General features: G+C 66.2%; 1 protein-coding gene across 1 annotated transcript; it reads right to left on the bottom strand.

The window, feature by feature from the left end:
* Window positions 1–570: 570 nt before the first annotated feature.
* Window positions 571–13,441, bottom strand: NECTIN4 (nectin cell adhesion molecule 4). The gene is made up of 9 exons (XM_030965324.1): window positions 13,086–13,441; window positions 9,600–9,953; window positions 8,176–8,466; window positions 7,051–7,165; window positions 5,504–5,667; window positions 4,043–4,190; window positions 3,174–3,252; window positions 2,353–2,457; window positions 571–1,694 (listed from the first exon to the last, which is right to left on the bottom strand). The coding sequence occupies exons 1-9, from the start codon at window positions 13,147–13,149 to the stop codon at window positions 1,416–1,418; spliced, it is 1,599 nt and encodes a 532-aa protein (XP_030821184.1). The 5' UTR covers window positions 13,150–13,441; the 3' UTR covers window positions 571–1,415.
* Window positions 13,442–13,817: the final 376 nt, after the last annotated feature.

Here is a 13,817-nt window from a genome sequence, read left to right as displayed (position 1 = left end):
GACACACCTGGGAACATCTGGGCACACCTGGGGACATCCTTGCACCAGCTCACCTGTACCCCCCAGCCCCGCCCCGGCCAACAGTGCCACCCCTGTGCCACCCCCGTGTCACCCGTGTCACCTCTGTGTCTCAGTGCCACCCCCATGTCACCCCCGTGTCACCCACATTTCACCCGTGCCAGCTGCATGTCACCTCCACGTCTCAGTGTCACCTGTGTGCCACCTGTCTCACCCACGTGTCTCAGTGTCACCCCCAGCTCACCGTGTCACCCATGCCATCCCCATGTCACCCGCGTGTCTCAGTGTCACTCCCATGCCACCCCCCGTGTCACCCACGTTACCTGTGTCACCCGTGTGTCTCGCTGTCACCCATGTCACCCCCACGTCACCTGTGTGTTACCGTGTCACCCACATGTCTCAGTGTCACCCCTCATACCACCCATGTCACCCGTGCCATCCCCGTGTCACCCCCGTGTCATCCCCGTGTCACCCACATTACCCGTGTCACCCGCGTGTCTCGGTGTCCCCCCCGTGTCCCCATTGTCCCCAAGGTGTCACACAGGTCCCAGTCCCGCGGGTTCTTTATTTACAGGGTCTATACACGGCTGTACAGCCCCTCCCCCACCCGGGGGAGGGGACACGGCTGTCCCCAGTGCCACCACACCATGGGGGAGGGGACACGGCTGTCCCCGTGCCACCACCCCGGGGGGCTTTGGGGGGACACGGGGGCTCCTGCCCCACTCGGTCCGGGGGTCCCTGGTGTCACCACGAGTGTTCCCATGGCTGGGTGGCACCTGGGGACAGGAGCTTGTCCTGGGCTTGGTGGTGTCCCAAGGCTGTGACCGCAGGGAGGTGGCACTTGGGGACCAGAGTCCATCTCTGAAGCAGGGAGGTGGTGGCACTTGGGGACCAGAGAATGTCCTGGGGCTTGGTGGTGTCCCCAGCTCCATGTGCCAGCAGGGAGGTGACACCCGGGGACGGCAGCCAGTTCTGGGGCACTGTCCTTGTCCCCAGCCCCACAGCAGCAGGGAGGTGACACTTGGGGACCAGAGTCCATCCTTGTCCCCACACCAGCAGGGAGGTGACACAGTCCTGGGGCACTGTCCTTGACCCCACACCAGCAGGGAGGTGACAGTTCTGGGGCACTGTCCTTGTCCCCACACCAGCAGGGAGGTGACACTTGGGGGCCAGAGTCCATCCTTGTCCCCACACCAGCAGGGAGGTGACAGTTCTGGGGCACTGTCCTTGTCCCCACACCAGCAGGGAGGTGACACTTGGGGGCCAGAGTCCATCCTTGTCCCCACACCAGCAGGGAGGTGACACCCGGGGACCGGAGCAGAGGGGACAGAGCCGGGCGGGCACAGAGGGGGCTGGCTGTGCCCCAGATGTCCCCAGGTGTCCCCCCCGGGCCCGGCTCACACCAGGTGGCCGCGGCCGTTGATGTAGATGCCGTTGGAGCTGGGCTTGGCCTGCAGCATCCCGTTCTCCTGCACAAAGTGCGTCATGGCCGCCTTGATGGGGTCCCCCCCGCCGCCCCCACCCTCCTCCTCCTCCTCCTTGGGCTCCTTCCCGCCGGGCGCTGGCAGTGGTGGCACCGCGGGGACAGCGGGGACAACCACGGGGACGTCGGTCTGCGTCTCGATCTCCCGCACCGTGGAGAGCGTGGAGTAGCTGCGGCCCTCGGGCTCCTCGCTCTGGGGACAGGGGACAAGGGACACGTCAGGGGTGCCACCGGGTGTGGGGCGGGGATTGGTGGGGACGTGGGCACCGTGGGGACATGGGCACCGTGGGGACATGGGCGCTGTGGGGACATGGGGACTGTGGGGACATGGGGACTGTGGGAACCAATGGGAACATAGGGAGCATGGGGACATGGGGACCACGGGGACGTTGGAACCATGGGGACCAATGGGGACATGGGCACTGTGGGGACATGGGCACTGTGGGGACATGGGGACCAACGGGGACCGTGGGGATGTGTGGACCATGGAGACAAATGGGGACATGGGGACCAGTGGGGACAAAGGTACTGCTGGGGACATGGGTGCCACCAGGGATATGGGCACCATGGGGACACAGGGATCAATGGGGACATGGCATTGATAGGGACATAGCCACCATGAGGACATAGGGACTGCTGGGGACACAGACACTGCTGTGGACATGGGTGCCACCAGGGACATGGCCACCAGGGGGACATGATCAGAACAGGGACACGGACAGGGACATCAATGGGGACCACGGGGACATGGACATCATTGTGGGGGACATGGGTGCCACTGGGGCCAGGAGTGTCACTGGGGACAGCGCCGCCGCCAGGAACGCGGTGACCCCGTGTCCGCCGTGTCTCACCATGGCGGAGCAGATGCTGGTGCCACGCAGGCTGTCCCCCCTCAGGCTGTCCCCTCGCAGGCTGCCCTGGCGACTCTCCGTCCGCAGCTGCAGCGTCTCCTCCAGCTGGGACAGGCTGGTCAGCGCCCAGGACACCCCGGACACACCAAGGACACCCCACGGGCAGCCCCAGACACCCCATGAACACCCCACAGTCCAGCCCCATGGACTGACCCCATGGACATCCCACGGACACTGCATGAACACGTCTGGAGACCCCATGGACATCCCCCAGTCTGACCCCATGGACACCCCACGGATCCCCCATGGACATCCCCCAGTTTGACCCCATGGAGACTCCATGGACATCCCCTAGTCTGACCCCACGGACATGACACGGATGTTCCATGGACACCCCAAAGTTTGACCCCATGGACATTCCATGGACAATCCATGAACATTCCAAAGCCTGACCCCATGGATCCCTCATGGACATCCCCCAGTCTGACCCCATGGACACCCCATGGACACCCAAAGTTTGACCCCACAGACATTCCATGACACGCCATAGACACCCCAAGGACACCCCATGGACATTCCCCAGTTTGATTCCATGGAGACCCCGTGGACACCCCAAAGTCTGACCCCATGGACACCCCACAGACACCCCATGGACACCCCAAAGTCTGACCCCATGGACACCCCATGGACACCCCACAGACACCCCATGGACACCCCAAAGTCTGACCCCATGGACACCCCATAGCCCAACCCAACCCCCCTTCCTTGGGCACCCCGGGCCCCCCAAGCCCCCCCGGTGCCCCCCATTTCCGTGTCCCCACCTGTGCCCGGGGGTCGCTGCTGTGGCTGGAGTGGAGCCTCCGGATGGAATTTTCCCGGGTCAGCGTCAGCTCCTCCTCGCTGGGGACACAGGGGACACTCAGCACCCCTGTGTCATCCCTCTGTGTCCCCACACGTCCTGCTGTGTCCTTCTGTGTCCCCCCGTGTCCTCCCATGTCCCCTTGTGTCCATCTCCCACATCCTGTGTCCCCCCTTGTCCCATTCTGTCCCCCGTGTCCCTCGCGTCCTGCCGTGTCCTCTATGTCCCCATGTGTCCCCCTGCATCCTCCATGTCCTTGTGTCCATCCTGTCTCCCACTGACCCCTGTCCCCCACATCCCCCATGTCCCTCATGTCCCCAAGTCCCTCCACTACCTGTGTCCCCCAGTGTCTCCCCGTGGCCCCCAATGTCCCTCCATGTCCCCATGTCCCCCGATGTGCCCCATGTCCTTCATGTCTCTTGTGTGCCTTGTGTCCCCATGTCCCTCCATGTCCCCCCATGTCCCCAAGTCCCTCCGTGTACCCGTGCCCCCCTGTGTCCCCTCATGTCCCCATGTCCCTCATGTCCCCATACACCCCCATACCTACCATGTCCATCCATGTCCCCTGTGTTTCCATGTCCCCCAGTGTCCCCTATGTCCACCCATGTCCCCTGTGTCCCCATGTCCCTCCATGTACCTATGTCCCCCAGTGTCCCCCCATGTCCCCATGCCCCACAATGTCCCCTATGTCCACCCATGTCCCCTGTGTCCCCATGTCCCTCCATGTCACCCAGTGTCCTCCCATGTACCCTGTGTCCCCATGTCCCGCCATGTCCCCCCATGTCCCTGTGTCCCCCCATGTCCCCCCATGTCCCCTGTCCCCTCCCTTACTACTTCTCGGAGATGCGCTGCGTCTTGCGTTTGTGGTACAGGGTCATGACCACCACGACGATGACGAGGACGCAGAGCAGGACGGCGGCGATGACCCCGACCACCACCACCGAGGCCGACACCAGGTCCACGCGGCGCACCGTGTCCTCTGCGGGCACCCACGGGGGTCAGGGGGCACCCCAAAATGGGGGAGACCCCAAACCAGGGGTCAGGGGGCACCCAAAATGGGGGGACACCGCATGGGGGACACCCCGAACCAGGGGAGACCTCCAAACCAGAGGTCAGGGGACACCCCAAACTGGGGGACACCCCAAAGGGATCAGGGGACACCCCAAAGGGTGGTGTGGGACAGTGGGGGTGGGTGACCAGTGGGTTGGGATGGACAGCGAGAGGTGTCAGAGGGACAGATGGACAATCCATGGATGGACAAGTCCATGGACAGGCAGATGGATGGACAGATGGACAAGTCCATCCATGGATGGATGGAGGGGTGTCCATGATCAGATGGACTGACAAGGACATCCAGGGGTGGGAGGATGGACAGATGGACGGATGGACAAGCCCATGGACAGCAGGTGGGTGGGTGACCAATGGGTGGGGATGGACAGCAAGAGGTGTCAGAGGGACGGATGGATGGATGGATGGATGGATGGATGGATGGATGGATGGATGGATGGATGGATGGATGGATGGATGGATAAGCAGGAATCTGGAGGCACGACCAGATGGGTGAGTGGACGAAAGGGCAGGTGAGTGGACAGAAGGGTGGAGGAGTGGACAGAAGGATGGATGAGTGGACAGAAGGGTGGAGGAGTGGATGGAAGGACGGGAGAGGGGATGGAAGGATGGATGAGTGGACGGCAGGGCGGGTGAGGGAACGGCAGGGCAGGTGAATGGACAGAAGGATGAAGGAGTGGACGGAAGGGTGGATGAGTGGACAGAAGGACAGATGAGTGGACGGAAGGGCGGGTGAGGGAACGGCAGGGCAGGTGTGAGCAGGCAGTGAGTAAAGCCGGGCTGGGTGAGCACACGATGAGTGGACGGGCGTGGAAGAGGGATGGACCTTGGTGGGATGGGCACAGGATGGGAGGAGCGGAGCAGGGAGGGACAGACGGATGGATGAGTGAATGAATGGGTGTGTGGATGGACAGATGGACAGATGGGTGGGTGGATGAGTGAATGAATGGATAGGTGGATGGACACATGGATGGGTGGATGGACAGATGGATGGGTGGACAAGTGGATGGATGGATGGATGGATGGATGGATGGATGGATGGATGGATGGATGGATGGATGGATGGATGGATGGATGGATGGATGGAAAAGTGGATGGTCAGATAAACAGACAGACAGATGGACATACAGACAGACGGAGAAACCAAGCCCAGCACTCCACCCTCCACACCCTGTCCCTTCTGCCACCCCCACCCCCAGAGGTGTCCCCCTGTCCCGTCCCCACCTGTGGCGCGTCCCCGGATGCTGACGTTGGCCCGGGCCTCCTTGGTGGCCACACGGTTGGACACTCGGCACACGTAGTCACCAGCATCGGCCACGGCCAGCGGCCGCTGGAACAGCAGCATGTCCCCCTTGACCCTGACACCCGCGGGCAGCTGCGCGTCCACCCTGCGGGGACAGCCCGGGGTCAGCACAGGGACAAACCCTGATGACAACCCTGGTGACAACCCCCGGTGACAGCCCCTGGTGACAGCTCCAGTGACATCTCCCGGTGACCACCCCAGAGTCAGCCCCTGGTGTCAACCCCAGTGACAGCCCCCAGGGTCATCTTCCGGTGACATCTCCTGGTGACAACCCCGGTGACAATCCCAGTGACAACCCCGGTGACAACCCCAGTGACAATCCCCAGTGACAATCCCCAGTGACAATCCCCAGTGACAACCCCAGTGACATCTCCTAGTGACACCCCTCGGTGACCTCCCCGGTGTCAGCCCCTGGGCTCAACTGCAGCGATAGCCCCTGGTGACATGTCCTGGTGCCAGCCCCTGGTGTCAGCTCTGGGTGACAGCCCCAGGGACATCTCCCAGTGACAGCCCCGATGACACCCCCCCAGTGACAACCCTCAGGACCGCCCTGGTGTCAGCCCCAGTACCAACCCCGGTGACACCCCCCCAGTGACATCTCCCCATGACAGCCCCAGTGACCACCCCCGGTGACACCCCTGGTGACATCTCCCCATGACAGCCCCGGTGACAGCCCCGGTGACAGCCCCGGCCTGCCCGGGCGGTGCCATCGGTGCCATCAAAGCCGCCGTGCCGGTTCCCACGGGTGCCGCCCAGCCGGGGCCTGCCCGGGCACGCGGCGCTGCCAGGCCCAGCCACGGCGGCACCGGAATGGCACGGGCGGGACAGGGAGGTGGGGCAGGGACAGGGGGACACAACAGAGACATGGCAGGGACATGGGCACAGGGACACGGCAGGGACAGGGGGACACGGAAGGGACAGGGGGATGTGACAGCGACTGGGGGAGGTGGAAGGGACAAGGGTGACACAACAGGGACACGGAAGGCACTGGGGGACGTGGCAGGGATAAGGCGATGTGACAAGGACAGGGGGACGTGGCAGGAACTGGGGGATGTGGCAGGGACTGGCAATGTGACAGGGACAGGGGGATGTGGCAGGAGCAGGGAGACCTGGCAGGAACAGGGGGACATGGAAGGGACAAGGGTGACAAAACAGGGACATGGCAGGGACAGGGGGATGTGGCAGGGACAGGGGTGACACAGCAGGGACATGGGGGGACATGGCAGGGACAGGGAGGACACCAGCACAGGCAGCGGGGACGCAGCAGGGCCATGGGACACGGACATGGCAGGGACACGGTCAGGGGGACACAGTGGGGACAGAGCTGGGACAGGGGACACCACAGGGACACAAACCTGCTGGGGACACAGCCGTGCTCTGGGGACACAGGGGGACATGGGCGAGGGGAGCCAGGGCAGGGGGCCATGGGGAGGTGACAGGGGGTGACAGGGGGTGACAGTGGCCTCACCGTGTCCAGTTGTAGGTCGGGGGGGGGTTGCCGTCCCCCAGGCAGGTCAGCGCCGCCCCCTCCATCCCCTCCTGCCACTCGGCCGTGTGGCCCAGCACCGACGCATCCGACAGGTCTGGGGACACCGAGGGGACAGTCAGGGACAAGGTCCCACGGCCCCGCTGTGCCCCCCATGGCCACAGTGTCCCCCTGTGTCCTTCATCCTCCCTACGCCCAATGTCCCACCCTCCGTGTCCCCAAGGTCCTCCGTGCCAGCATCCCCCAGTGTCACCTGTGTCCCTCATGTCCCCAACACCCTCCACCTACCCAGTGTCCCCAATGTCCCCAAAGTCCCCAATGCCCTCAGTGCTCCCCAGATTTCCATGTTCCCAAAGTCCCCAATGCCCTCACTGCCCCTCCATGTCCCCCATGTCCCCCTCACCCTCCACGTCCCCTGTGCCCAGGATGTCCCCAACACCCTCCATGTCCCCAGTGTCCTCCACACCTCTCAATATCCCCAATGCCCTCCATGTCCCTCAAGGCTCTCCACGTCCCCAGTGCCCCCCATGTCCCCAACACCATGTCCCCCATCAACTCCTCTGTCCCCAATGCCCATCATGTCCCCAAGAGCCTCCATGTCCCCTGTCAACCCCCACGTCCCCAATGCCCTGCCATGTCCCCAACACCCTCCATGTCCCCTGTCAACCCCCACATCCCCAACGCCCCCCATATCCCCAACACCCTCCATGTCCCCTGTCAACCCCCATGTCCTCAATGCCCCCCATGTCCCCAACACCTCCTACATCCCCAACACCTCCCATGTCCCCAACACCCTCCATGTCCCCTGCCAACCCCCACGTCCCCAATGCCCTGCCATGTCCCCAGTGCCTCCACATCCCCAACACCTCTCATATCCCCAACACCCCCCCTGTCCGCCATGCCCCCCATTACCCCCAACGTCCCCATGTCCCCAACACCCCCCACATCCCCAACACCCCTCATGCCCCCAACACCCTCCACGTCCCCCATGTCCCCGGTGCTCTCCACACGCCCCATGCCCCCAACACCGCCCATGTCCCCCATTACCCCCCATGCCCCCAACACCCCCCACACCCCCCGTGCCCCCATCACTGCCCGCTGGCGCACAGGCGACGCTGAGCGTGTGCGTGATCCTCTTCTCGTGGCGCAGGCCGGGGTGCGCCACCACGCAGGTGAGGCTCTTGCCGTTCATGCTGCGCCCGGGCACCAGGAAGAACTCGCTGGTGACGGAGGCGGAGCGCGCGTGGGCCGAGCGCCGCGTGGCGTTGGTGCCGCGCACCTCGGTCTCCCAGCGCACCGAGGGCACCGGGCTGCCCTCGGCCGTGCACGAGGCCGCCAGCGTCCGGCCCTGGCCCTCCTCGAGCGGCGGGCCCGGGTTCAGGATGGGCAGCGGTGGCACTGACGGGGGGACAGGGTGGTTAGGGCATGGTGAGGATGGTGGTGGTGGTGGCACTGACAGGGGGACAGGGTGGTTAGGGGCACAGTAGGGATGGTGGTGGCACTGACGGGGGGACAGGGTGGTTAGGGCACGGTGGGGATGGTGGTGGCACTGACGGGGGGACAGGGTGGTTAAGGGCACGGTGGGGATGGTGGTGGCACTGACGGGGGGACAGGGTGGTTAGGGGCACAGTTGGGATGGTGGTGGCACTGACAGGGGGACAGGGTGGTTAGGGGCACAGTGAGGATGGTGGTGGCACTGACGGGGGGACAGGGTGGTTAGGGGCACGGTGGGGATGGTGGCGGTGGTGATGTGTGGGGTGTCCACGTGGCACCGTTGTTTCCCCAGTGCCTTCTGTCTCCCCAGAGTCCCCAAATCACGCATGCCCATGGTGTCCGCTCTGCCCTCCATGTGCCCCATGTCCCCTGTGCCCTGTCCCACGTGCCCCATATCTCCTGTGTCCCCTGTGCCCAATGTCCCCTGTCCCACATACCCCATGTCCCATGTGTCCCCATGTGCCCCATACCCTCATGTCCTCTCTTTCATGTCCCCCATGTCCTCTACACCCCCCATACCCCCCATGTCCCACATGTCCCATGTGCCCCACGTCCCCTGTGTCCCCAGCCTTACGTGCCCCATGTCCCACATGCCCTTCATGTCCCCTGTCCCCTGTCCCACATACCCCATATCCCCTAGATGCCCCCTGTGCCCTGTATGCCCATGACCACATATCCTCTGTCCCATATATCCCCTGTCCCATGTGCCCCATGTGCCCTGTGTCCCCGTCCCCCATACTCTCCATGTCCTGTGTCCCATGTATATCCCCCATGTCCCCTACCCCATGTGCCCCATGTCCCCTGTGCCCCACACCCCTGTCCTATATGCCCCATGTTCCCTGTGCCCCCCATACCCCGATGTCCCCTGTGCCCCTCATCCCTGTCCCGTGTCCCCTATGTCCCCTGTGTCCCATGTTCCCTGTGTCCCCTGTGTCCCCTGTTCCGTGCCCTACACGCCCCATGTTCCCGCCCCATGTGTCCTGCGCCCCCCACACGCTGTGTCCCCCACCCCTGTCCCCCACGTCCCCGTTGCTCACCGAGCACCCTGAGCGTGAGGCGCCCCTCGAAGTTGCCCATGGGGAAGGTGATCAGGTGGCACTCGTAGTCGCCCTCGTCGCCCTGCACGGCGTTGCGCAGGACGATGGCGCCGTCGCCGAGGTCGCCGTGCCCGTGGCGCAGGACGCGGCCCACGAAGGGCTCCTGCACGTGCTCGCCGTGCTGCGGGTTCAGCACGGCCACCTCGGCCGCGCCACCGCCGCTGCCACCGCCGCGCTTCAGCCACGTCACCTGCACCACCTGCTCCTGCTCCTGCGCCCGGTACCGGCACGGCAGCACCACGTCCTGGCCCAGCACCGCCGTGACGCTGCGCGGCACCTCCACGCGGCCACCGCCTGCGGGACAGGGGACACCTGAGTGACACCTGAGTGTGACACCTGGGACACCCAAGGGACACCTGAGTGACACCTGAGTGTGACACCTGGGACACCCAAGGGACACCTGAGTGTGGGTACAGGCACCTCCACGCGGCCACCGCCTGCAGGACAGGGGACACCTGCGTGACACATGGGAGGCACCTGTGACACCTGAGGGACACCTGGGGGGCACCTGTGACACCTGAGGGACACCTGTGACACCTGGGGGACACCTGAGTGTGGGTACAGGCACCTCCACGCAGCCACCGCCTGCGGGACAGGGGACACCTGAGTAACACCTGTGACATTTGAGTGTGACACCTGAGGGACACCTGAGGGACACCTGTGGGTACAGGCACCTCCACGTGGCCACCACCTGCAGGGACAGGGCAGTGACACCTGAGGTGACACCTGTGTCACCAGGTGTGGCACAGGGATGTGCAGGGGGACAGGGATGTGGCTCCTCCACCGGCCCCCACCTGCAGGGACACACGGGGACCTCAGCGTGTCCCCTGTGCCACCACCTGTGGGCACCTGGGGGGATTCCAGGTGTGTGAGAGCACATCTGTGCACAGCTGCACAGGGCTCGGGCACACCTGGGCACACTCACACACACATGGGCACACTCACACACACCCTGGGCACACCTGGGCACACTCACTCACACCCGGGCACACTCACTCACACCCGGGCACACCTGCAGGATATCGCGTTCACCGGGCACACGCTCGCACACCCGGGTTCGGCTCACAGCACCTGGGCACACTCACACACACCTGGGCACACTCACACCGTTAACACCGGAACCTGGGAATCACTAACCGGCCTACACACACACACCTGGCTCTCCACACATGCACATACATTGGCAACTAACTGGACAATGGATACTGCATTTGGGGTTCAGGGTGTGGGGTTTGGGGAGCCCGGGGCTGCCTTAGGGTTTTGGGGCAGTTTTGGGGTTCAGGATTTGGGGGGCTGGTTGGGTGCTCGGGGTGCAGATTTGGGGGTTCGGGTGCTGGGGCTTGATCGGGGAATTTGAGGTGCAGGATTTGGGGTGCAGGACTTGGGGAGCAGCTTTGGGGGGCTATCGGAGGATTTGAAGCACATTTTTGGGGGTGCAGTTTTAGGGCACAGTTTTGGGGACTGGCTGAGGTTTTAGGGGGCAGGTTTGTGGTTGAGAATTTGGGGTGCAGAATGTGGGGCGCAGGTTTGGAGGTTCAGGATTTGGGGTGCAGTTTCAGGGGGCTATCGGAGGATTTGGGGTGCAGATTCGGGGTGCAGTTTTAGGGCGCGGTTTTGGGAACGGGCTGAGGGTTTTGGGGGCAGGTTTGTGGCTGAGAATGTGGGGCGCAGGATTTGGGGTGCAGTTTTGGGGCGCAGGGTTGTGGTTGAGAATTTGGGGTGCGGGATTTGGGGCTCATCAGGAGCCTTTAGGTTCGAGTTTGGGGTCCAGGATTTGGGGGTCTCCTCGGGGTGGGGGTCGAGGTGCATTTTTGGGGGTGCATTTTTGGGAGGGGGGCGTGTCCGGTGGGCGTGTCCCGCAGCTTTGGGGGGCGTGTCCCGCCTCGCCGCCGCCGCCAGAAGCGGCCGGGCCGGCCCGTCCAGCCCAACCGGCCGGGACGGATCCCGCTCTGCCGCCCTCGCCGAGCCCCCCGGGGGCTCCCCAAAACGCCCCCGGCCACCCCAACCCCCCCGAGGACCCCCGACTCATTAACCCTTTCATTAATTACCTCGCAGTTCCCCCTCCCCCCACCGCGTGCCTCAGTTTCCCCGAGCGCCGCCGCTCTCGCAGAGCCAACGGAGAGCTCGGGGCTGTGGGGGGGGTCCCGGGAGGGCTCCTGGGGGGTCCCGCTGGGGTCGCGGGGCGGTTCTGGGGTTCCGTGGGGAGGTTCCCCCCCTCGGGGCGTCCCCACCCAGCGGGGCCCGAGCGCGTGGGAACGGGCGCGGGGAACCGGCAGAACCGGCCCCGCGGCCCCCACGCCCCGGCCGCGCGCAAAGCGGGGGGGCCCAAAACCAGCCCCGGCAGCGGCCACGGGGGGGTCCCGGGGGTTGGTTGGGGGAAGGGGGAGGGGGGGTCCCCCCAAATTCCCACGGGGGTCGAGCCCTGCGTGGGGGAGGGGGAGGCGCTTGGGGCGGTTTTTTCCCACGGGGACGCGCGCGCACGTGCGGGGCCACCCCCGGTCCCCTCACCCCGATGGGGGGGAGGACACGCAAGTGGAGGGACCCCCCCAAAATCCAAAAACATCGCTCGCACGTTCGTGGGAGCCCCTCGCACACCCGTGGGAAGCCCTCGCACACGCGTGCGCGCCCCACGCCCCCGCAAGGCACCGAGAGCGGCCGCGGGGACCCCCCGAGCCCCCCCGTGGGGTTCGGGTCTCGCGTGGGGCAGGGGGGGGGTTCAGCACCCTCCGGTGGTCCCCAGCCCGTTCCCACGGGTCCCGAGGGGAAACTGAGGCACGGGGGGGGGCGGGGCAGAGCAGGGGATCCCCCCCCGCCCCGGGGCATCCCGGTGGTGTCGCCGTTCCCACGGTTTGTCCCCCCCCCCGCCCACCTCCACCTCGGGTGTCCCCAAACGGGTCCGCGTGCCTGGGGGGGAGCGGAGCCCACGCAGAGGCGCAGGTGCGCACGCACGGGCACGCGCGCAGGTGTGCGCGCACACGCGTGTGAAGCGCCCGCGGCGCTGCTCACCCCCACCATCACCATCACCATCACCATCACTCATCATCATCATCATCCCCCCTGTTCCCCCCCACGGACACGCGGGGCCGCAGGTGCACACGCGAGCGCTCCCACGTACACACGCACCTGCACACACGCGTGTGCGCGCACACCTGCGCGCGCCCCCGCCGCTCCCGGTTTCACCCCAACCCCCGCTCCATGGGATCCCCGATCATCCCCTCCGGTCCCGGTCCCGGTCCCGGTTCGGCCCCTCCGGGAGCTCCGGGCTGGCCCCGGTAGCCCCGAGCCCCGGTGCCGGTCGGGGAGAACCGGGGGAAGCGCTCCCGCCCCCGGCCCGACTCGCAGCCGGGACAGCCGCTCCCGGTGCCGCTCCCGGTGCCGCTCCCGGTGCCGCTCCCGATCCCAGTCCCGGTGTCCCGTGGCCCTTACCGGTCACGGCGAGCAGGAAGCCGAGCAGGAGCACGGGCGCCCCGGGCATCCCGCGGGGCTCCATGCGGAGCGCTCCGGGCTCACGGCGCGGCTCGGGGCCCGGGCAGCACCATCCGGACCGGAGCGGGCCCCACCGGCACCGCCGGGACAGCCCCGGGACAGCGCCGGGACAACCGGGCACAGCCTCGGCGGCTCCCTCCGGGCAGTACCGGGAAGCACCGGGAGCCACCGGGACGCACCGGGAGGCACCGAGGGGCTCCGGGCTGAGCCGGGCCGGACCGGGCGGGACCGGGGCCGATGGGGCCGAGCCGGGCCGGTGGCGGCGGAGGGGCCGGTGCTGCTCGGCTGCGGGACGGTACCGGGGCAGGGGCGGGGCGGGGCGGAGCCCAGGGGGCGGGGCCGGGCCGGGCGGGGCAGGGGGCGGGGCCGGGCGGGGCGGACCGGTCCGGCAGGTCCGGCCGGGGGCGGGGCCGAGGGCGCGGCCTTAAAGCGGCGATGGCCGCGGGGGGAGCGGTGGGGCCACACCCGGCGGGGGGAGCGGCGAGGCCGGGAGTGCTCCCAGTGCTCCCAGTGCTCCCAGTGCTCCCAGTGCTCCCAGTGCTCCCAGTGCTCCCAGTGCCCCCTCCCAGTGCCCCCTTGCCCCCAGTGCCCCCCCCAGTGCCCCCTCCCAGTGCCCTCTCCCAGTGCCCTCAGGACCCTCCATGGATCTCCCAGAGCTCCCTCCCAGTGCTC

This window comes from Camarhynchus parvulus, chromosome 25 (assembly GCF_901933205.1).
Source record: "Camarhynchus parvulus chromosome 25, STF_HiC, whole genome shotgun sequence".
Classification (NCBI taxonomy): Eukaryota; Metazoa; Chordata; class Aves; order Passeriformes; family Thraupidae; genus Camarhynchus; species Camarhynchus parvulus.
This window is presented reverse-complemented; position numbering and strand designations above follow the sequence as displayed.

Bases quoted from the DNA above. Each gene is read 5' to 3' on its own strand.
- NECTIN4 (XM_030965324.1), bottom strand. From the start codon at position 13,149: ATGGAGCCCCGCGGGATGCCCGGGGCGCCCGTGCTCCTGCTCGGCTTC. The intron at 5,668-7,050 runs GTGAGGCCACTG...CTGTCCCCGCAG, and splicing joins CCGACCTACAACTGGACACG to GGTGGACGCGCAGCTGCCCG. The intron at 1,695-2,352 runs GTGAGACACGGC...CCCTGTCCCCAG, and splicing joins CCAGCATCTGCTCCGCCATG to AGCGAGGAGCCCGAGGGCCG.